The following is a 22116-nucleotide window of genomic DNA, read 5'->3' as shown; positions in this document are numbered from 1 at the left end:
TATGAATAATGCTGTTAAAAATATCATGTGTAAGTTTTATGTATAAGTCTTGCTGCTATGGACACTGTGTATAAGATTTGTTTTCAGTTCTCTTGGGTAAACCTAGGAGCAGAACTGCCAGGTCATGTGGTAACTCTACTTTTAATATTTTAAGAAACTGCCAAACTGCTTTCTGAAGCATCTGTATCATTTTATGCTCCCAGTAGCAATGTATGGAGGGTTCCAATTTCTGCATATTCTCAACAACACTTACTGGTGTCCATCTTTTTGATTATAATAATCCTGTCTAATTCTGGTTTTGGTTTTCATTTCCCTAATGACTATTCATCATTAGTGCTCATATACTTGCTGGCCACTTCTCTATCTCTATATATATTTGGAGAAATAGGTATTCAGATTTGTTGCCATTTTTAAAAAACTTTTAGTGTAGTTGAAAACAATTTACATGAGTTTCAGCTATTACAACATAGTGATTTGACAACTCTATGCATGATGCTATGCTCGTAAGTGTAGCTATTGTCACCATACAATGCTATTATGATACCACTGAGTATATACCCTATACTGTACCTTTCATCCCCAGGACTTATTCATTCCATAATTGGAAACTTGTACCTCCCGCTCCCCTCTACCCATCTGCCCCCCTTTACCTGCCTGCCCATCCCCACCATTCCCCTCTGGCAATCACCAATTTGTTCTCTATTTATGGGTCTGTTTCTGATTGGTTTGGTTTGTTTTTTAGATTCCACATATAACCGAAATTATATGATACTTGTCTTTCTCTGTCTGACTCATTTCACTTAGCGTAATACCCTCTAGAGTACATATTTGTTGTCACAAATGGCAAGATTTCATTCTTTTTTACGGCTGAGTAATATTCCATTGTAGACATATACTACCTCTTCTTTATCCATTCTTCAATGGATGGACACTTAGGTTGCTCCCACATCTTGGCAACTGTAAATGATGCTGCAGTAAACATAGGGGTGCATTATCTTTTTGAATTAGTATTTTTATGTTCTTCTGTAAATATCCAGTAGTAGAATTACTGGATTGTATGGTATTTCTTTTTCTCTTTTTTTAATTTTATTTATTTTGACAGACAGAGAGAGCGAGAGGTTTGGGGGCAGAGAGAGAGAGATAGAGAGAGAGAAAGAATCCCAGCAGGCTCCATACTGCCGGCACAGAGCCCAATGGTGGGGCTCAAACCCACAAACAGCAAATTCATGGCCTGAGCTGAAACCAAGAGTCCGAAAGTTAACGGAGTGAGCCACCCAGGTGCCCCTGGTTATTTCTTCTCAAAAAAAAAAAAAAAAGAAAAGAAAAAATTTAAGTTTTATTTATTTTTGAGAGACAGAGAGAGAGAGAGAGAGAGAGAGAGAGAGAGAGAGAGAATAAGTAGGGGACAGGCAGAGAGAGAGAGGGAGAGAATCCCAAGCAGGCTCCACACTGCCAGGGCAGAGCTCGAACCCATGAACCACGAGATCATGAACTGAGTCAAAGTTGGACACTCAACTGACTGAGCCACCCAGGTGCCCCTCTATTTTTAATTTTTTAAGAAACCTCCATACTGCTTTCCACAGTGGCTGCACCAAAGTATATTTCTACCAACAGTGCACAAGTGGTGTTTCCTCTACATCCCCACCAACACTTGTTACTTCTTGTTTTGGTACTGGCCATTCTGACAGGTGTGATGTGACATCTCACTACGGTTTTGATTTGCATTTCCCTGATGATGAATGAGGTTGAGCATCTTCTAATGTATCTGTTGGCTACCTGTAGGTATTCTTTGGAAAAATGTCTACTCAGGTCCTCTGCCCCTTTTTTAATTGGATTGTTTGGTTTTTTGGTGTTGAGCTATGTAACTTCTTAATGTATTTTGGATATTAACTCCTTAACAGATATATCATTTACAAGTATCCTCTCACATCGGGGCACCTGGGTGGCTCAGTCAGTTGGACATCTGACTTTGGCTCAGGTCATGATCTTGTCATTTGTGAGTTTGAACCTTGCACTGGGCTCTGTGCTGGCAGCTCAGAGCCTGGAGCCTGCTTAGGATTCTGTGTTTCCCTCTCTCTCTCTGCCCCTCCTCTGCTCATGCTCTGTCTCTCTCTCTCTCTCAAAAACAAAATAAACGTTTAGAGCAACGTCTTAAAAAACAACAACAACAAGTATCCTCTCACATTCAGCAGATGGCCTTTTCATTATGTTGATGGCTTCCTTTGTTGTACAAAAAGCTTATTTTGGTGTAGTCCTAATAATTTATTTTTGCTCATTTGCCTTGCCTGAGGAGACACATCCATAAATATCTTGATGAGGCCAACGTACAAGAAATTACTGCCCATGTTTTCTTCTAAGAGTTTTATAGTTTTAGGTCTCACATTAGGTTTTTAATCCATTTTGAGTTTATTTTTGTGAATGATGTAAGAAATGGTCTAGTTTCACTCTTCTGCATGTAGCTGTCTAGTGTTCCCAGCACCATTTTTTGAAGAGACTTTCTTTCCTTCATTGTATATTCTTGCCTCCATGGTCATAGATTAATTGACCATATAACAGTGGATTCATTTCTGGGCTTTCTATTCCATTCCATTGATCTATGTGTCTATTTTTTGTGCCAGTACCATACTGTTTTGATTACTAAAGCTTTGTAACATATTGTGAAATCTGGGATTGTGATACCTCCAGCTGTGTTCTTCTTTCTCAAGACTGCGCTGGCTATTCGAGGTCTTTTGTGGATCCATACAAATTTCAGGATTATTTGTTCTGCTTCTATGAAAAATGCTATTGGTATTTTGATTGGGATTGCACTGAATCTGTAGATTACTTTGGGTAGTATGGACATTTTAACAATATTAATTCTTCCAATCCATGAGCAAAAAATATCTTTCTTTTTGTTTGTGTTGTCATCAATTTCCTTCATCATTGTTGTATATTTTTCAGAGTACTGGTCTTCCACCTCCTTGGTTAAGTTTATTCCTAAGTATTTTATTCTTTTTCGGCGCAATTGTAAATAGAATTATTTTCTTCATTTCTGTTTCTGCTACTTTGTTATTAGTGTATGAAGTGCATCAAATTTCTGTATATGAATTTTGTATCCTGCAACAATTCATTTATGCATTCGAACAGATTTTTGGTGGAGTCTATAGGGTATTCTAAATATAGTATAATGTCATCTGCAAATAGTGACAGATTGTTTGCCATTTTAAAATTGGGCTGTCTTTTTATTGTTGAATTCTGAAAGTTCTTTATATATTCTGGATTCAAGTTATTTGTCAGATACATAATTTGCAAATATTTTCTCCCATTCTGTGGATTGTCTTTTCACTTTCTTAATGGTATCATTTACAGCCACTCTGGACATTTGTGGTCAATGTAAGTATGTCACATAAATTAAATACAGTTGGGTTTTGGTTTAGATTATTGTTGTTCCATCTGAAAGAAAATCTTTGTCTTTCTTAAAGGAGTTAATCTATTTATATTTACGATTTATAACAGAATTAATTGATCTCACTTAAATTACTTTGTTCTATATATTGTGTTTTTTTAATTCCTTTTACATGGACTTTTTTTTTTCTCTTTAGTGTTCTGAAGACATATGTTGCTTCCATTTCTACTAGTATTTATTCTTTAGCTTGTATTTATCAAATGTCAGTCAGTGAAAAAATAGCTACTGCTTTTTATCTCAGTCTAGTTTATCATACAATAGTTTGCTTCTGTTTCATAGAGTCTATACCTTTTTGTACTCTATGGAAGACTCCAACAATTTCCCAAAAACTTCTTTTTGATTTTTTTTTTTTAAAGATTTTAAGTAATCTCTACACCCAACCTGGGGCTCAACTTACAATCCTGAGGTCAAGAGTCATACACGTTCAACTTACTGAGCCAGCCAGGCACCCCTCTTTTCAGTGAGTAATTTTCAGAGGTATTTTTCTGAGTCTTCTAGAGGAATCTTTTTCATAGGTCACATTACTATTAGTAGTAGTAAAATTATTTTAAATTTTTAACACCGAAGAAAAGAAGACATGCCCAGATTTCATGTTTGTGAACATCATGACGCTAATGAGTGCTTCTCAGGTGCCATTTTGAGGTAGAAGCCTTCCACCATACTCTTCTAAGGAAAGGTCCTAATATGCATCCCATTCTAGGGCCTCAGGAATTTTTGGCAAAACACAAAAATGTTGAAAAGGAACCACGACATTTGTATGTGAAAGAAAAACCAATAAACAAAATTTCACTAATCAGTCATAAATTCCTAAAATATCTATATTTTATATGGGAGAAATCTAACGAATGTCTCTTTAGCTAATAAATGTTATCCTAATAAAAACAAAATATAATTTAAATCTGGACAGACCATTATTCTAAGTTATTTTGGCCAGAGAAAAAGCAGTTCACATAGCATAAGTATGCAAGGGTAAAATACTATCTTTATCAACTTAGCTATGGATAGTTAGGCAATCAAAATATTCAACTCTATTTCTAAACTGAAGCAGAGTGCTAAATCGATTTCTTTGAAGAAATGCAAGAGATTTAAATAGACAACTCAAATACGGACAACCAGTAAAATGCTTCCTGAGGTTTGTCTCATGAAATTTGTATTGTGGAATTATTTCCCACTTTGTTTCTGACGTAAATCAGTAACTTTCTTACAAAACCTGCATGGGTTTCTTAACAAACATAATACCACTTTCCCCCCTTGCGTCTGATAGATAGCAACGTATCTATCAGATAGGATATCTAATAGGGTAGAATATGTGGTTACAATAAGTAGAAACAGAAATAAAGGCTCCTGGCTGATTCAGCTGGTGGAATATGTGACTCTTTATCTTGAGGTTGTGAGTTCAAGCCCTGTGTTGGATATAGAGATTACTTTAAAAGAAAAAAATTAAAAAAAAAGAAAGAAAGAAAGAAAGAAAGAAAGAAAGAAAGAAAGAAAGAAAGAAACAGAAATAATCCTTTTTATTTTGATCTACATAAAGTAGCTTGAAAATGGGTCCCACTCCCACCCCTGGATGAGGGGAGGATAGGAGTAATAGCTATTGTACTAGACAGAGGACCAAAAGAATGAACAACAACCCACAGAAAGCAAAGAGTATCTGAGAACACAGCTGAGTCTTCTTACCACATTCTCCAAAGGTGCTGCACCAAACACTTTAAAGACAGGGTTGGGTTTGGAGGGTGAGATACAGAGGACAATAGCTTGCTGTCCCACTCGAGTAGTATATTCATCCAACGTGGCTCGGAGTTTCCTGAATCAGAGAATGAAAAAAGAATAAAAACAGTTAAAGGAAATTATGGTGACACAGAAACAAAACTTACTTTGACAATGTATTCTGATTAGATACAGGTGTTTTGTTTTGTTTTGTTTTATGTGAAATGTGAAAAGGGGAGCGTGAGGGTGGATAGCTCATTCATTTAAAATATGTGCATACCTCTGTCCTAAAGACCAATGACTAGCCCACTGATATACGGGTTGGCCACAAGTTTGCTTCAGGATACAGACGTGACACAATGTTGAACATGGAGAGTATAATTCTTCCGGAACCACCAAAGGGGTTTTCTCTTACAGCTACTTATAATAATAAAGATTACTGCTGAGAGGTATTCTTGTAGACTTTATCATATCATCTCCATGCTTAATGAAACTCACAAACCGCGAGACGTAAGCCAAAGTCAGTCACTTAACAAACTGAGCCACCCAGGCGCCCTGCTCTATTAGTTTTAAGACACTATAATTTCTGTCCTGGATTACTACAAAAACCTCCTAATTACTCACCCTGCTTCCTTTCTTATACACCCAAATTCTATTCTCAACATGGCAGCCCAAGGGATCCTTTTAAAATATACATTAGGGGGCGTCTGGGTGACTCAGTTAAGTGTCCTACTCTTGATTTTGGCTCAGGTCATGATCTCGCAGTTTATGAGATCGACCGCCCTGTCAGGCTCTGCGCTGACAGCTCAGAGCCTGCTTGGGATTCTCTCTCTCTTCCCGCACCCCTCTGCCACTCCCCCTCCCCATACTCTCCCCCTCTCCTTCTGCCCTTCCCCCACTAGCACTCTCTCTCTCTCTTTCTCTCTCTCCCTCTCTCTCTCTCAAAATAAATAAATATTAAAAATATATATATATATAAAAATCAGACCATATCACTGCTTTGGTCAAAAGCCTTCACTGACTTCTTGGGGCACCTGGGTGGCTCAGTCAGTTAGGCATCTGACTTGATTTTGCCTCAGGCCACGATCTCAGTTTGTGAGTTCGAGCCCCACACTGGGCTCCGTATTGACAGTATGGAGCTTGCTTAGAATTCTCTCTCTTTCCCTCTTTCTCTGCCTCTTCCCCCCCCCCTCCAAAATAAAGAAATAAGCTTAAAAAAAAAAAAAAAAAAGCTTTCATTGACCACCCATCTCACTCAGAACAAGAGTCAAAGCCTTTATACTGGACCAAAGACCCCATGACATGGCTCTTGACTACTTTTTTTTTTTTTTTTTTTTAAGAGACATAGAGTGAGGGTGAGTGGGGGAGGCAGGGCGAAAGAAAATCTTAAGCAGACTCCAAACCCAGCACGGGAGCCAATACAGAGCTCGATCTCACGACCCAGAGATCATGACCTGAGCTGAAATCCAGAGTCAGACACTCAACCAACTGAGCCACCCAGGCGCCCTTTATCATATATACTACTACTCTGACTCAATCTCCTCTCATTCTCTCCCTGACTGTTCCCCAAACATGACAACCATGTTCCATCCTACTTCAGAAACTTTGTTCTTGCTATTCCCTCTGTCTGAAAAGCTCTTTCCCTAGACATCAACAACGCCCTTGCACTTACTTCAGATCTCTGTTCAAAGTTTGCCTGTCAAAGAAGACTTCCCAGACTACCCCTGTAAAATAAACCACTCTATATCCCCAAGCCCCAACCTTTCTATTTTCCTTACTCCACTTTATTTTTTCCCAAAGTATCTACCTTCATTTGACATTTTTCCCCCCCCCCCCCCCCACTAGAATAAGAGCTCTTTAAGGGAATCTGTTGTGTTCACTGTTCTATTCCCAAGGCCTAGAACAATGTCTGGCACAGAGCCGGCATAAAAATTTTCTCTGAATGAACTGAAGTGATATTATACATCTGTTCATCATTTCTAGTTTCATTTATTTAATTCCATAGGAGTACTCTGAAGTCTAACTCTGCCTCGAGGGATCTAACTCGGTATCCTCAATGCACCAAATAACATATGTTCTAACTGTCATCCGCACCACGAAGCGTTTGAGGAACAGCAACGATATGGATAAGGGAGCCCTCACCGAAGCAAACGTGTTTGCTGTCTCTTCCGGATAGATGGATTAGACTCAAACACATGAGGCCGTTTCCGTTTCTTTCCTGTTGCCACAGCAGCAGCAGCAGCCATTCCCACGGGACCTGAAATAACAACGTATGCGCGACATCAGGCAAAGCCTGTGAACTGTACAAGACAGAAAACAGAGGTACAAAAAAGGCAGCACTTATCTAATATCTTCTCAATACAGAATGTTCCTGATATGATCAACATACTTCATTATTGTGCAACATGAGTCATATTTTCATTTACCAATAAAGCTTACAATGAATCTAAAAAAGTGATGGGCTTAAACACCTCCCGACCATACACTAGCTAAATTTTACATCATGTTTCGGTTGCCAGCATGCCCATACTGTTGAGGCAATATTCTCAGAGGTGCCACATGAAACTGCAGCATTGAGAGGAAGAGCTTGCCAAAAGAAAACAAAGTCACAGATTTCAAATCTCACTTCCATCCCTGTGCCCCTCTTTCCATTACCCCAAGTTAAAGAAGTCAGAGACAGTCATTCATACTTGGATCTCAAACAGTAACAACACCTGTACGAGGAATATCTGGAAGAAAATTATCTTAATTGGATATTCTTTCCTTACATATCTGAGAAATGTGCCTAAAATGGAGTTGTTGATCACAAAAAACCTGACGCTGGCAGGAAAGAGATGACAACCATGCCACTCTTAAGGAAAGCATGTTAATAAAAGTTGGTCTGGCTTGCCCTGAGATTAAAATGAAGCGTAGGCCCTAAGGAATTATTGGAGTCTCTGATCCATGGGACCTCAATATATCAAGGACATTCCATTTTTTTTTCTTTTTTTAAGCAGATGATCCACTTTTATCTTTTTTTGTAAACCCTATAAAAAGCTAAAATGAAAATTATATTTACTCACATTTATACTGGCATATGTGTTATATTATGTTCTAAGTGGCTCAATTAAAATAAGCCTCCCTGGGGGTGCCTGGGTGGCTGTTAGTTAAGCATCTGACTTCAGCTCAGGTCATGATCTCACGGTTCATGAGCCTGAGCACTGCGTCAGGCTCTGTGCGACAGCTCAGAGCCTGGAGCCTGCTTCAGATTCTGTGTCTCCCTCTCTCTCTGCCCCTCCCCTCCTCACATTCTGTCTGTCTGTCCTTCTCTCAAAAATAAACATTAAAAAATATTTAAATAACCCTCCCTGAAAATCTAGACAAATCTCTCTACATGTTATTTAGTAGTATAATCAGTCTGACTTAAATAAATTCCTCTAAACAGACCCAGAGCAAGTCAAAAAATAAATTCATCCTTTTTACCTTCTTTTCCAACATAAACAGCTGATAGATGAAAAAATCTTACTGATGCATTTATCCAGCATTTTATTTTTTTAATTGTGATAAGAACACTGAACATGAGACCTACCATATTAACTTTTTAAAAATTTTATCTTCATTTATTCCTTCTCTGATGCTCTTCCTTTTTTTAATTTTATTTTTTTATTCTACCATATTAAAATTTTAAGTGTATAAGATAGGCACTATTTTGTACGCCAGATTTCTAGAATTTATTCATCCTGCATAATTGAAACTTTACACCTGTTGAAGAACAACTCTTCATTTCCACACCCCCATCCCTGGCAACTACCATTGTACCCCTGTTCCTGCGAGTTTGACTAATACCTCATATAAGTGAAATCACGCAGGATCTGTTCTTCTGTAACTGGCTTATCTCACTTAGCATAATGCCCTCAAGGTTCACCCATGTTGTTGCCATATGGCGGGATTTCCTTCCTTTTAACGGTTGGATAATATTCCATTCTATATAGGAGCTCCTGGGTGGTTCAGTCGGTTAAGCTTAAGTCTTGATTTTGGCTCAGGTTATGATCTTACAGTTCATGAGAGCCCCCTGTCGGCTGTGCTCTGACAGCACGGAACCTGCTTGGGATATTCTCTCTCTCTCCCTCTCCCTTCTTCCCTTCCTCCCTCCCTCACCTGTTTGCACACACACTCTCTCTTTCAAAATTAAAAAAATTAAAAAAAAACATTTAAAAAGATATCCCCTTCCAGATATACACATTTTCTTTAGCCATTCATCTATCAGTGAACATCTGAATTGCTTCCACAACTTAGCTATTGTGAATAATGAACACGGGAATGCAAATAACTCTACGAGGTCCTAATTTCAATTCTTCCAAATAGATATCCAGAGGTGGAACTGCTGGATCATAGGGCAGTTCTATTTTTAATTTTTTGCAGAAACTTCATACTGTTTTCCACAGAGGCTGTACCATTTTACATTCCCACCAACAGCATACAAGGTTCCAATTTCTCCATATCCTTGCTAATATTTATCTTCTGTTTTTCGTTGTTGTTGTTTTTTTTAAATGCTTATTTATGACAGCACAAGAGGGAGAGGGGCAGAGAGAGAGAGAGAGAGAGAGAGAGAGAGAGAGAATCTGTGTTGACAGCACAGAGCCCAATGGGGGACTTAATCTCATGAACCATGAGATCATGTCCTGAGCCAAAATCAAGAGTCAAACGCTTAACTGACTGAGCCACCCAGCCCCCCCTCCCCGCCTTTTTTTATAAGAGCCATCCTTACAGGTGTTAGGTAACATCTCATGTGGTTTCAATTTGCATCTCCTTGATGATTAGTAATGTTGAGCATCTTTTCATGGGCCTGTTGACCATTTGTACATCTTCTTTAGAGAGATGTCTATTTCAGTCCTTTGTCCATTTAAAAAAAATTTTTTTTAACGTTTTATTATTGAGAGACAGAGAGACACAGAGCGTGAACAGGGGAGGGGTAGAGAGAGGGGGAGACACAGAATCTGAAGTAGGCTCCAGGCTCAGAGCTGTCAGCCCAGAGCCCGACACGGGGCTCAAACTCACAAACTGTAAGATCATGACCTGAGCTGAAGTTGGTTGTTTAACCAACTGAGCCACCCAGGCACCCCGTCCATTTTTAATCAGGTTATTTGTTTTTATTCTATTGAGTTGTAGGAGTCCAACATTTTATTACTAAAACTTTCAAATACAGAGCAAAGTTGAAAGATTTTTATGGCAAATATTCATATATCTTCCACTTACACTCTACTATTAATATTTTACTATCTGCATCTATCCATCTTTTTTTTTTTTAAGTTTTTTAAAGACTGTTTTATTTTTAAGTAATCTCTACACCCAACATGGGGCTTGAACTCACAAGCCTCCAGATCAAGAGTTGCATGCTCTACTGACTGAGCATGAGACAGCCAGGTGCCCCCATCCATCTCTCTACCCATATCATTTTTTATTTATTTATTTAAAAAAAAATTTTTTTTCAACGTTTATTTTATTTTTGGGACAGAGAGAGACAGAGCATGAACGGGGGAGGGACAGAGAGAGAGGGAGACACAGAATCGGAAACAGGCTCCAGGCTCCGAGCCATCAGCCCAGAGCCCGACGCAGGGCTCGAACTCACGGACCGTGAGATCGTGACCTGGCTGAAGTCGGACGCTTAACCGACTGCGCCACTCAGGCGCCCCCCATATCATTTTTTAAATTCTGATGCATGTATGGTTCTCCTAAGTATTCAGTAGGAAAATCATGAGCTAGAGTTCTATATTTGTTTATAATTTTTTCTTTTGAGGTAAAATTTACATATACTGCAATGTAAAAATCTTAAGTGTAACTTCAATCAATTCTGAAAAATGTACACACCTATGATAACTAATCTATCAAGATATATAATACCACTGCTACACAAAGTTCTCTTATGTCCCCTCCCAGTCAGTTCCTATCCAATCTCCCAAAAAGTACCTACAATTCTGATTTTTATCATCCTATATTAATTCTGCCTATTCTAGAACTTCAAATAAATAGAAATCATACAGAATATACTTTTTTGTGTAAGGTTTCTTTCACTTAGAATAATGTCTTTGAGGTTCATCCACACTGTTATATGTATTAGTAGTTTGTTCCTTTTTATTGATGAGTAATATTCCATAGTATGAATAAGTCATAGTTAATCCATTACCCTACTGATAGACACTCAGGGAATTTCAAGTTTTAGGCTATTAAGAATAAAGATGCTTAATTAATTTATGAATTCAATACAATTCAAATAAAAGTCCCAGTATGGGTTTTTGTGGAAATTGATAAATTGATGTTAAAATTTAAATGGAAATGCAAAAGGCCAAGAACGGCCAGAATAACTGTGAAGAATTTTAAGAATTTTAAAAGGTGCACTCCTATCAAATATCAGTAGTTACTATAAAGTAGTTACTATAAAGCAATAGTCATTAAGACAGTGTAGAACTGCCTGAAGGCTAGACAAATAAACCAATGCAACTTAATGAAGAGTTCACACACATCTTGTGTCAGAAGACCAAAGTGGGAAAAGGATGAATTATTAAAAATATGGTACTGGGGTGTACCTGCGTGGCTCAGTCGGTTAAGCGTCTGACTTCAGCTCAGGTCATGATCTCGTGGTTCATGGGTTCGAGCCCCGCACCGGGCTCTGTGCTGACAGCTCAGAGCCTGGCACCTGCTGCGGATTCTGTGTCTCCCTCTCTCCGCTCCTCCCCTGCTAACACACTGTCCCTCTCTCAAAAATAAATAAACATTTTAAAAGATTAAAAAAAAAAAAAAGGGTACTGGGACAGGGGTGCCTGGATGGCTCAGTCAGTTGAATGTCTCTTGATTTTGGCTCAGGTCATGATCTCATGGTTCGTGGTTTCAAGCCCTGCATCAGGCTCTGTGCTGACAGTTCTGAGCTTGGATACTGCTTCACATTCTGTGTCTACCCGTCTCTCTGCCCCGCCCCGTCTTGTGTGCGTGCACGTGCGTGCTCTCTCTCACCCCCCTCAAAAATAAATAAACATCAGAAAAAAATTTTTAAAAACCCAACATAGTAAAAATCTTCATAACTTCCATAATACACTGTTGTAGAGCATTTATAAACTCAGGGTTAAGAATTCCTTAAATAAGACTCCAAAAGGATAAGCTGATAAATTTCACAATAATATAAATTAAAACCTTTATGGACAAAAAGAAATAATAAAAACTGAGGGAAAGGAGTGGTCAACAAATTGGGAGAAGATAATAAATGCAATGCATATTATCAAGAGAAGAACAGTATTAAATTTATGTCAATAACTCTTACAAATCAATAGGAAAAAAAAAAACGATAACCCAAATGGACAAAGGCATAAATAGGAAATGTGCACAAGAAGAAAAGTGAATAGTCAAAAAAGATCTGAAATGGTGCTCTATCTTGTCTTTCTACACTGTCTGGAGCCTCTTGCTCAGACACAAGTAAATTCAACCAACAGCGAGATATTTCATATTCATCCAACTGGCAAAACCAAAAAACGATTGGCAATACCAAATCTGGTATGGATTGGAAGCAAAAGGCACATTGTTTGTGGGAATGTAAGTTCATACAACGATCCAGAAAGACATTTGGAACATTTAGTAAAGTTGAAACTGTGCCCATCTTTGCCCTCTAATTCTCCTCTTGGGTATACCCTTCAGCATTGTTTTCAAGCTGCAGGTTTCTGTTCTTTGGTGGTTCATGAGTAATTTCGGTTTTTTGTGTTTTTTTTGTATTTTGTGTTTTTTAAAATAAAATGGAATGAAGTGAAAGATTCTAGAACATATCAGAGAGCATGTCACTTGCAGAGGGGTGTTACTCCATGAGAAACTTACTCAGTTATATGTGCATTCATTTCTCCTAGATCACAATGTAAAATGTATCACTGTGGGAACTGTCGAGAGTTTGAAAACCAATGCCAAAAGAAACTCTCACAATTTGTACAAGAAAACACAAAATAATTTTCATTTGCAGCTATTGTAATAGCAAAAATTTATACAACCTAAATGCTATAATGATATATGACGTATTTAGATGATGAATGGAATACCAAACAACAGTTAAAATAAAACTGCCACATTATCAATATGAATAAAATCTCAAAAAAAAAAAACTGAATAAACAATGTTACACAGAGAGAGGATTAGAAATGATATCATTTAGGGGCGCCTGGGTGGCTCAGTCGGTTAAGCGGCCGACTTCGGCTCAGGTCATGATCTCGCGGTCCGTGAGTTCGAGCCCCGCGTCGGGCTCTGTGCTGACAGTTCAGAGCCTGGAGCCTGTTTCAGATTCTGTGTCTCCCTCTCTCTCTCTGCCCCTCCCCTGTTCATGCTCTGTCTCTCCCTGTCTCAAAAATAAATAAAACGTTAAAAAAAAAAAAAATAAAAAAAAAAAAAAAGAAATGATATCATTTATATAAAATTTAACACATGTCAAACCAGGTTCAGTATTATTTATTGATACATAGGTGTACAGCAGAAGTATAAAAGAAATGCATGAGAATGAGAAAGATCAAATTTAGAATAGCGGTTACCTCAGTGGAGGGAGAGAAAAGAATAGGATTAGAAAAGCAGCAACCTGCTTCCCTTCCCTCTCTGTTCACCTTACTTCATTATTTCCTCCAGAGTCCTCAGTGCTTTTTATTTTACTTTATTATTTGTACCCTTCTCTCCACCACTGGTCTGTAAGCTACTGTAAGAGCAAGCTCCTGCCTGTCTTGTTTGTAGCAGCTATACATAGTGACAGAGAGTATACAGTAATTCCTCAATAACTGCTGAATGGTTAAATGGTATATCATCTCTACTAGCTAGGCCTCAGTTTCCACATTTGCCACATGAAAGTGTTAGATTAGACTCCTTTCCTAATTTTAACACTATGACAATTCAGCACATACAGTAATGTAGCAAAACTGTCTCAAAAGCATCTTCCTTCCTAGGGAAGAAGTTGACCTGGATTCATTATGTTAGGATGCCCTCTTCTGGGAAGTATAAAAATTTCAAAAATATATTTTGCAAACATTTCATGTGTTCCTGCCACTAAGTTTTATTTTAAAATCACAATTCCAGGAATACACAGTGGATAATGACTGATGGTAATTAGATCGTTTTTCATTATACTTGTCTTCTTCTCTTTAAACATAGCAAATACTAAAAAGATGAAATATGTTGGCTATTCCCGATAATTGATTTACTGTTCAGCTTTCCCTAAATATCTTATAAGATCAATGTTCTTTATACAGTATCAAACCCATCCAGGCATGGCTTACATGGAGTCTTCCACATAGTGCTTAACATACAATGTAAATAGCAAAGAGAATGGTACAAAATATAGCCCAGCTTTAAGTCATTTAGTGGCCCAGAACATCTCAAAACCTTAAATTGGATTAAGATAATCCAGGATTTCTAGTGTCCTCAGGCATCTGGCAGAAGCAAAGAAAAATCCTCTCTAGAGGACAATAATATTATTCTAGACCCCAAATTATTTCTAAAAGTAAATTTCCAAACACACCATCCGGCATTCATTTAAATATAACCAATACATAAAGAGAAAAACTAATGTAAACAAGAAATAGCACTAACAGCATATAACAGAAAAAGACTCACGGGCACTTCAGAGAGTAGAATTACCAAATATACTATAAAATCATGATGCTTACTTCACTCACAGAGAATAAAAAAACTTTTTTTTCTACTACAACTAGAAACTATAATAGTACAACTTTGGGGAGAAAGAAACCTACTAGAAATTCTAAAACAAGAAAAAAAACTATATTACTAAAATTAGCTTTCTCAGTGATCTCAGTGGACAGATTTAAAAGCACCTTAGACACAGTTGAAGAGAAAAATTAATAAACTGGAAGAGAGTTTGAAGAAACCCAGTCCAGAGACTGAAGCATAAAGAGACAAAATGATAGTAATACAGAATAGAAGGTGAGAGACATAAAGGACTCGATGAGAAAAACTAACATATTTAATTGGAGTCATAGAAGGAAGAGATGGAATGGAGCAAAGGCAAAACTTGAAGCAAACTCTATAGTGACTAAGATTTTCTGGAACTGATGAAAGACATCAATACACAGATTCAAGATGTTCAAAGAATCCTAAACAATTAAATGAGAAGTCCAGAGCCAGATATAGCACAAAAACTGAACACAGGAAAACCAAAACAAAACAAAACAAAACAAAAGACAGAGAAGATCTTAAGAACAGTCGGAGGTGGGGTCTGTGTGGGAGATAACCTTCAAAGGAGCAGCTGTTAGAATAAAGGAGTTGAATTCCAAAAAGCAAGGATGGAAGCCAGGACAGTGGAAAGAGTTTCTTAAATATGGGGGGGAGGGGGATAAGTACCAACCTAGAATTCTATACCCAGTAAGAACATCCTTCAAGACTGAAGGTTAAATAAGAACATTCTCAGACAAATAAAAACTGAGAGGGGCGCCTGGGTGGCTCAGTTGGTTAGGCATCCGGCTTTGGCTCAGGTCATGATCTCACGGTCCATGAGTTCGAGCCCCATGTCGGGCTCTGTGCTGACAGCTCAGAGCCAGAAGCCTGCTTTAGATTCTGTGTTTCCCTCTCTCTCTGTCCCTCCCCCACTCATAGTCTATCTCTGTCTCTCTCTCAAATAAATACAACCTTAAAAATTTTTAAAAAACGAACACTAACAATGGATAAAACAAAAAATAATGTCTTGTATGGCTTAAAATATACAAAGAATCAATACACAGAACAACAAGAGCATATAGGTCAGGATCAGGGGAATAAAATCCGAGTGTTCCAAGAAAATTGCATTATCCCTAAGAGGACAAAAGTACCAGTTACAGAAGACTTTGAAATAAGTTAAAGATGTATTATAATTTCTAGGGGTACCACTCATCATAAAAATATGTATAACTTCCAAACTGACAAGAAAAAAAATTAAAAATTTTCCAGTCCCTCCAAAACATGAAGGAAATATAAACAAAGAATAAGTGGGACGAAGAGAAAGCATACAATAAACATGGTAAATTTAAATCGAAATATACCAGTGACTACATTCAATGTAAATGGACTAAGTGCTTTAGTTAAAAAGTCAAAAGATTGCTGGAATGGATGAAAAAACAAAAACAGTCATATCGTTAAGAGTATATGATTCTAAAGCTTCAGTCTCAGTATAACACAAGCACAAGTTGTAAATGCAAGGTTTAAAAGAAAAAATCATGAAGGTATGATATGGAGACGTATGTGAGAGTGCCTGCATCCTAGGCCCTTTCAGATATGCACAATACCAGAGGTAAGCGAAAAATAAAGAGCATCTGATCCAAACAACATTACCTGCAGCAGCCAGATGAGCGGTCACCTCATCAGCCGCTGTGGAGTTGAGTATGTCTGAATCATCGTAAGAGGTGTCCTCAGGAGAAGAAGGAGAGTCTTCATCAGCACTCAGCATACTGTGCTCAGTGTAGGTGGCCACATGGACCTGCTGTACTTGTTGGGCAACTGCATGGGCTTCTATGGTAGCCATGTGTTCAGTTTGGGTCACTCCGTGTTCCTCCATGAAGATTTACTGTCAGAAGAAAAGGCAAAGAACAGAATTCAGTGTGTAATATAACACAATGCTTATACTAAGCAATATTTTCCTCAAGAGCAGAGGAAGGCTACAATTTCACTACATACCTCACCACACCAAGTCGTAGGAAATGGAAAGCACCATTCAAATATGACCTAAAAATGGTAGAATGTTTCCCTGATGTAAAACCATTCTGATAGAAATTCACGGTGCTAATTTTATCCCTCGGGTCACAAAACCGTAAGTACTCTTGATATCACATATAATAATAAAAAGATACTTTAAAGAACAATAAAAAGATACTTTAAAGATCTTGATGACTCGCATTTGAAATTGTAGACATAAAAACACTTAGTAAGTGGGGCATGTGGGTGGCTCATTTGGTGAAGCATCCAACTGTTGATTTCAGCTCAGGTCATCATCTCATGGTTTGGTTTGTGGGATCAAGCCCCGTGTCGGGCTTGTGCTGATAACATGGCACCTGCTTGGGATTCTCTCTCCCTCTCTCTCTGCCTCTCCCCCATTTGCGTGTGCGCGCATGCACACTCTCTCTCGTTTTCTCTCTCAAAATAAACTTAAAAAAAAAAAACAGGAAGTAAATGAATACTTAACATTTTCTTTGTATTTCAGACAAATGGAAGTTAAGCTTTATTTTTCCCAAAAATAAATCACTTAAAATGGTCTTTCTGCTTATAAAACTGTGCTTCTTATAAATCTTGATATGATAAAGTAATTTTTTAAGTTTATTTATTTTGAGAGAGAGAGAGAGAGAGACAGAGCAGGGGAGGGGCAGAGAAGGAGAGAGAGAGAATCTCAAGCAGGCTCTGCACTATCAGCACAGGGCCTGACATGAAGCTTTATCTCACGAACTGTGAGATCATGACCTGAGCTAAAATCAAGAGTCCAACACTCAACTGACTCAGCCACCCAGGTTCCCCATGATGCAGTAATCTATAAAGTAGTAACATAAAGGTTTGTACTTCTATGGCAATTTTAATCTGTCCCCTCTTCCCCCTCAACTTACAGAAGTGCGTTATCCTTAAAAATTTTTTTGAAGCAAACATACATATGTTCATATACAAAAGTCAATTGCTTTCCTATATACCAATAAACAAATAGAATTTGAATTTAAAACACGTTGCCATTTACATTAGCAGGTGAACAAAAAACCAAAAAAACCAATAAACAAAACCCAGAATACTTAGGTATATATCTAACAAAATATGGGCACAATCTATTTGAGGAAAACTACAAACTCTGATGAAGGAAATCAAAGAAGAACTAAATAATAGAAACAGATTCCATGTTCATGGATAGGAAGATTCAATACTGTCAAGATGTCCTAAATCGACCCATGGATTCAATGCAATCCCAACTGGAATCCCAGCAAGTTATTTTATGAATATCAAAACTGACTCTCAAGTTTATGTGGAAAGGTAAAAGACCCAGAATAGCAAACATGACACTGAAGAAGAACAAAGCTGGAAGACTGATACTACTCTGTTTCAAGACTTATTAAAGCTACAGTAATCAAAGCAATATGGAATTAGTGAAAGAACAAACAAATCAATGGAACAGAATAGAGAGACCAGAAATAGATCCCCATAAATACAGTCAACTGATCTTTGACAAACAAGCAAAGGCAATACAACGGAGCCAAAAGAGTCTCCTCAACAAATGGTGCTAGAACAACTGGGCATCACATGTCAAACGTGACTCTCCACAGACTTTACACCCGTCCAAAAATTAACTCAAAATGGATCATAGACCTAAATTAACATGGAAGACTATAAGACTCCTAGAAAATAACATAGGAGAGAAGTTAAGTGACCTTTGCTATGGTGATGAGTTTTTACAGACAACATCAAATGCTTGATCCATGAAAGAAATAATTGACAAGCTGGACATCATTAAAAATTTCTGCTCTATGAAAAGTACTTTCTATGAAGATAATGAGAACACGAGTCACAGACTAGGAGAATATATCTGTAAAAGTCATTGGATAAAGGACTATTTTCCAAAACATACAAAGAACTCTTAAAACTAAACCATAAGAAAATGAACCACCTGATTAAAAAATGGCGAAAGACCTGAACAGACACCTCACCAAAAAGTTATACAGATGGCAGATTAAGCATGTGAAAAGATGTCCGATCATGTCATTAGGGGATTGTAAATGAAAACAGTGAGATAATAATATACATCCACTGGAATGGCTAAAATCCAAAACACCAATACTACCAGATGCTGGTTAGGATGTGAAGCAACAGCAATTCTTATTTATTAATGGGGGGAATGCAAAATGGTATAGACACTTTGGGAGATCGCTTGGAAGTTTATAACAAAACTAAATATATTCTTAACACACAATCCAGTAATTGTGGTCTTTGGTATTTACCAAAGAAGTTACAAACTTCTGTCCACAAAAAAAAAAAAAAACCTGTTAAGAGATGTTTACAGCATATTCATAATTGTTATACCTGGGAAGTAACTGAAATATCCTTCAGTAGGTGGATATCCATTCAACAGAATGAATAAATCAACTGTGGAACATCCAGATAATGGAATATTATTCAGCATTACAAAGACATGAGCTATTAAGCTATGAAAAGACATGGAGGAACCTTAAATGCATAGCTAAGTGAAAGAAGTCAATGTTAAAAGGCTACGTATTGTATGACTACAACTATATGAAAGGTCTGGAAAAGGCAGAACTATGGAGACAGTAAAAGAATCGGCAGTAGTTGCCAGGGATGAGGGGGAAGAAAGAATCAAAAGGCGGAGCACAAATTCTGTAGGGTGGTAAAACTACTGCGTATGATACTATAAATGGTAGAAAATATGTCATTATGCATTTATCAAACCCATAGAACAAAAACACAAACAGTAAGCCACAATGTGAATTATGGGATGATAATGGTGTGGCAGTGTAGGCTGACCTGTTAGAACAAGTGCACCTCTCTGGTATGGAGGATGTTGGCACTGGGGGAGGCTGTGCCGGGGGGCGGGGGGGGCACACGGGGAAACTATGCTCGCCCCTCTATGTGTCAATTATACCTCAAGAAAGGTTAAAAAAGAAAAGAAGTTCTGCCACATGCTACCACACAGATGAACTTGAAGGCACGCTAAGGGAAATAAGCCAGTCCAAAAGGACAAATCCTGTATGATGGATTCCACTTATATGAGGTCTCTGAAGCAGTCAAATTCATAGACAGAGAGCAGAAGGGTGGTTGCAAGCGGTTGAGAGGGGAGGGAAAACAGAGGGACGGCCTCACAGGACAGAGTTTCAGTTTTGCAAGATGAAAAGAGTTCTGGAGGTTACACAGCAATATAAACGTACTTGACGCTACCGAACCGTATACTACGAAGTGGTTAAGGTGGTGGGTACATTTTATGTTATGTAGATTTTTCCACAATTAAAAAAAAAAAATCATCCCTGACATCAGTGTAACTACTGTGTGAAGGATAAATGAATGACATCATAGAGCAGAACAATAAAACTAGCCGTTATTATCTTAAAAAAAAAACACTTTGCATATTGTTTGATTTAAAAAAAAAAAAAAGAATACAGGGGCACCTCAGTGGCTCAGTTGGTGAAGTGTCCAACTCTTGGTTTCAGTTCAGGTCATGATCTCATGGTTTGTGGGATCAAGCCCTGCGTCGGGCTCTGCACTGACAGCACGGAACCTGCTTGGGATTCTCTCTCCCCCTCTCTCTGCCCCCCCCACCCCGCTCATACTGTCTCTCTCTCAAAATAAAGAAATCAACTTAAAAAAAATATTTAAAAAGAGTACAATACTCTGAAATAAGTCAGTCAAAGACAAATGCTATGATTTCACTCATATGTGGAATTTAAGAAACAAAACAAGCGAACAAAGAAAAAAAGACAAACCAAGAAACAGACTCTTAACTATAGAGAACAAACAGATGGCTACCAGAAGGCAGGGGGATGGGGGGAATACATGAAGGGAATTAAGAGTCACTGAGTGATGTATGGAATTGTGAAATCACTATATTGTACACCTGAAACTAATATAACACTGCATGTTAACTATACTGGAATTAAAATTTAAAAATAATTTTAATAAAAAAATTCTTAAAGGTAAAATTTCTCAGTCAAGAGTATATATATTTTAAATTTTGATGCTTACTGACAAGCTGAGTGTTTAATCTCTACTTGTATAACCCACCCAGCCACCCACCCCCAATCTGGAATTCAACCAGCATGCAACAGAATAAATACAGCACTACATATCTAGAGTTTACCAGTAAAAAAAAGAAAGGCAGCCAGACAGCTATAACCCTTATGGCTATAAGTAAGAAGAATATACTTATCTATTCAAGTAAAATTCTTCTATCATTTTTATTCTACTCTATTGTAAAACTCTCCTTTTCCTTCTTTGAAGACTTCTGAGATCCTTGGTTTCTCTGAGTGATTGCTTTCTTTCTTTTCCCTAGAGGCCTACCCCTACCCTTACCCCTTCAGAGAGCTTTCTTAAGCCCCATCTCGTTATGTCTTCGTTCTTCAGGTCAACTGGTTCCATGTAGATGATGACCAGATCTTCGCCTTTCAGAGAGGCTCTTGATTTCTGTTTAATATTCTTGTGCTGTGTCCAAAAAAAATTTTTTTGCTCTAACTTTTTATTACCTTCTGTCACTCTCACACCACTATACATATAACAACTCATCCTTCTAACTCTGATTCCTAACTTTGGGACTATTCAATTATCTCAAGGAGTATTCTCTATTTCAAAATAAAATTCACTTTAATTACAAAATAAAACAACCACATGATGTCTCAAATCTACAAAGGTCAGGAATCACTGATTATCATTTGACCCCCCCGCTTTCCACACGTTCTTTCTGCTTGAGGTCATCTCCCCAGCCCTGTATCTCTGTGTGGCATAATGCTTTCATGATTGTTTCTTCAAATGGAGCTTTGGAAGATACCTGGTAAAATAGCATGTATTTAATAAGAGAAAAAAAAATTTTTTTTAAAAAGGTAAAATGTTAACATTTGGGAAATGTGGGTAATGAGAGATCTTTATACTATCTTTGCAACTTTTCTAAAAATCTAAAATTATGTTGAAATAATTTTTTTCTTTTCTTCCTCTTCTCCTCCTCCTCCTCCTCCCCCTCCTCCTCCTCCTACTTTTCCTTCTTCTTCTTCTTTTCTTCTTGTTTAAAGAAAGCTATCTAGGGGCGCCTGGGTGGCTCGGTCAGTTAAGCGTCCGACTTCGGCTCAGGTCATGATCTCATGGTCCGGGAGTTCGAGCCCCGCGTCGGGCTCTGTGCTGACAGCTCAGAGCCTGGAGCTTGTTTCGGATTCTGTGTCTCCCTCTCTCTCTGCCCCTCCCCTGTTCATGCTCTGTCTCTCTCTGTCTCAAAAATAAATAAACGTTAAAAAAAAAATTTTTTT

The 22116-nt window shown here is 37.9% G+C and overlaps 1 protein-coding gene across 3 annotated transcripts in view; it reads right to left on the bottom strand.

Moving 5' to 3' along the window:
- NRF1 (nuclear respiratory factor 1) overlaps positions 1 to 22116 on the bottom strand; it is a 149208-nt gene that overhangs the window by 82328 nt on the left and 44764 nt on the right. For all 3 annotated transcript variants that reach the window (XM_049641832.1, XM_049641833.1, XM_049641835.1), the window contains exons 2-4: positions 16463 to 16694; positions 7295 to 7409; positions 5123 to 5249 (exon numbers count right to left, since the gene is read on the bottom strand). In XM_049641832.1, the coding sequence (XP_049497789.1) occupies positions 5123 to 5249; positions 7295 to 7409; positions 16463 to 16685 (465 nt within the window). In that variant the 5' untranslated portion in view covers positions 16686 to 16694. The remainder of the gene's footprint in view (positions 1 to 5122; positions 5250 to 7294; positions 7410 to 16462; positions 16695 to 22116) is intronic.

The sequence above is a fragment of the Panthera uncia genome, chromosome A2 (assembly GCF_023721935.1).
Source record: "Panthera uncia isolate 11264 chromosome A2, Puncia_PCG_1.0, whole genome shotgun sequence".
Taxonomy (NCBI): Eukaryota; Metazoa; Chordata; class Mammalia; order Carnivora; family Felidae; genus Panthera; species Panthera uncia.
Note: the sequence above shows the minus strand (reverse complement) of the source record. Positions and strands in the feature narration are given on the sequence as shown.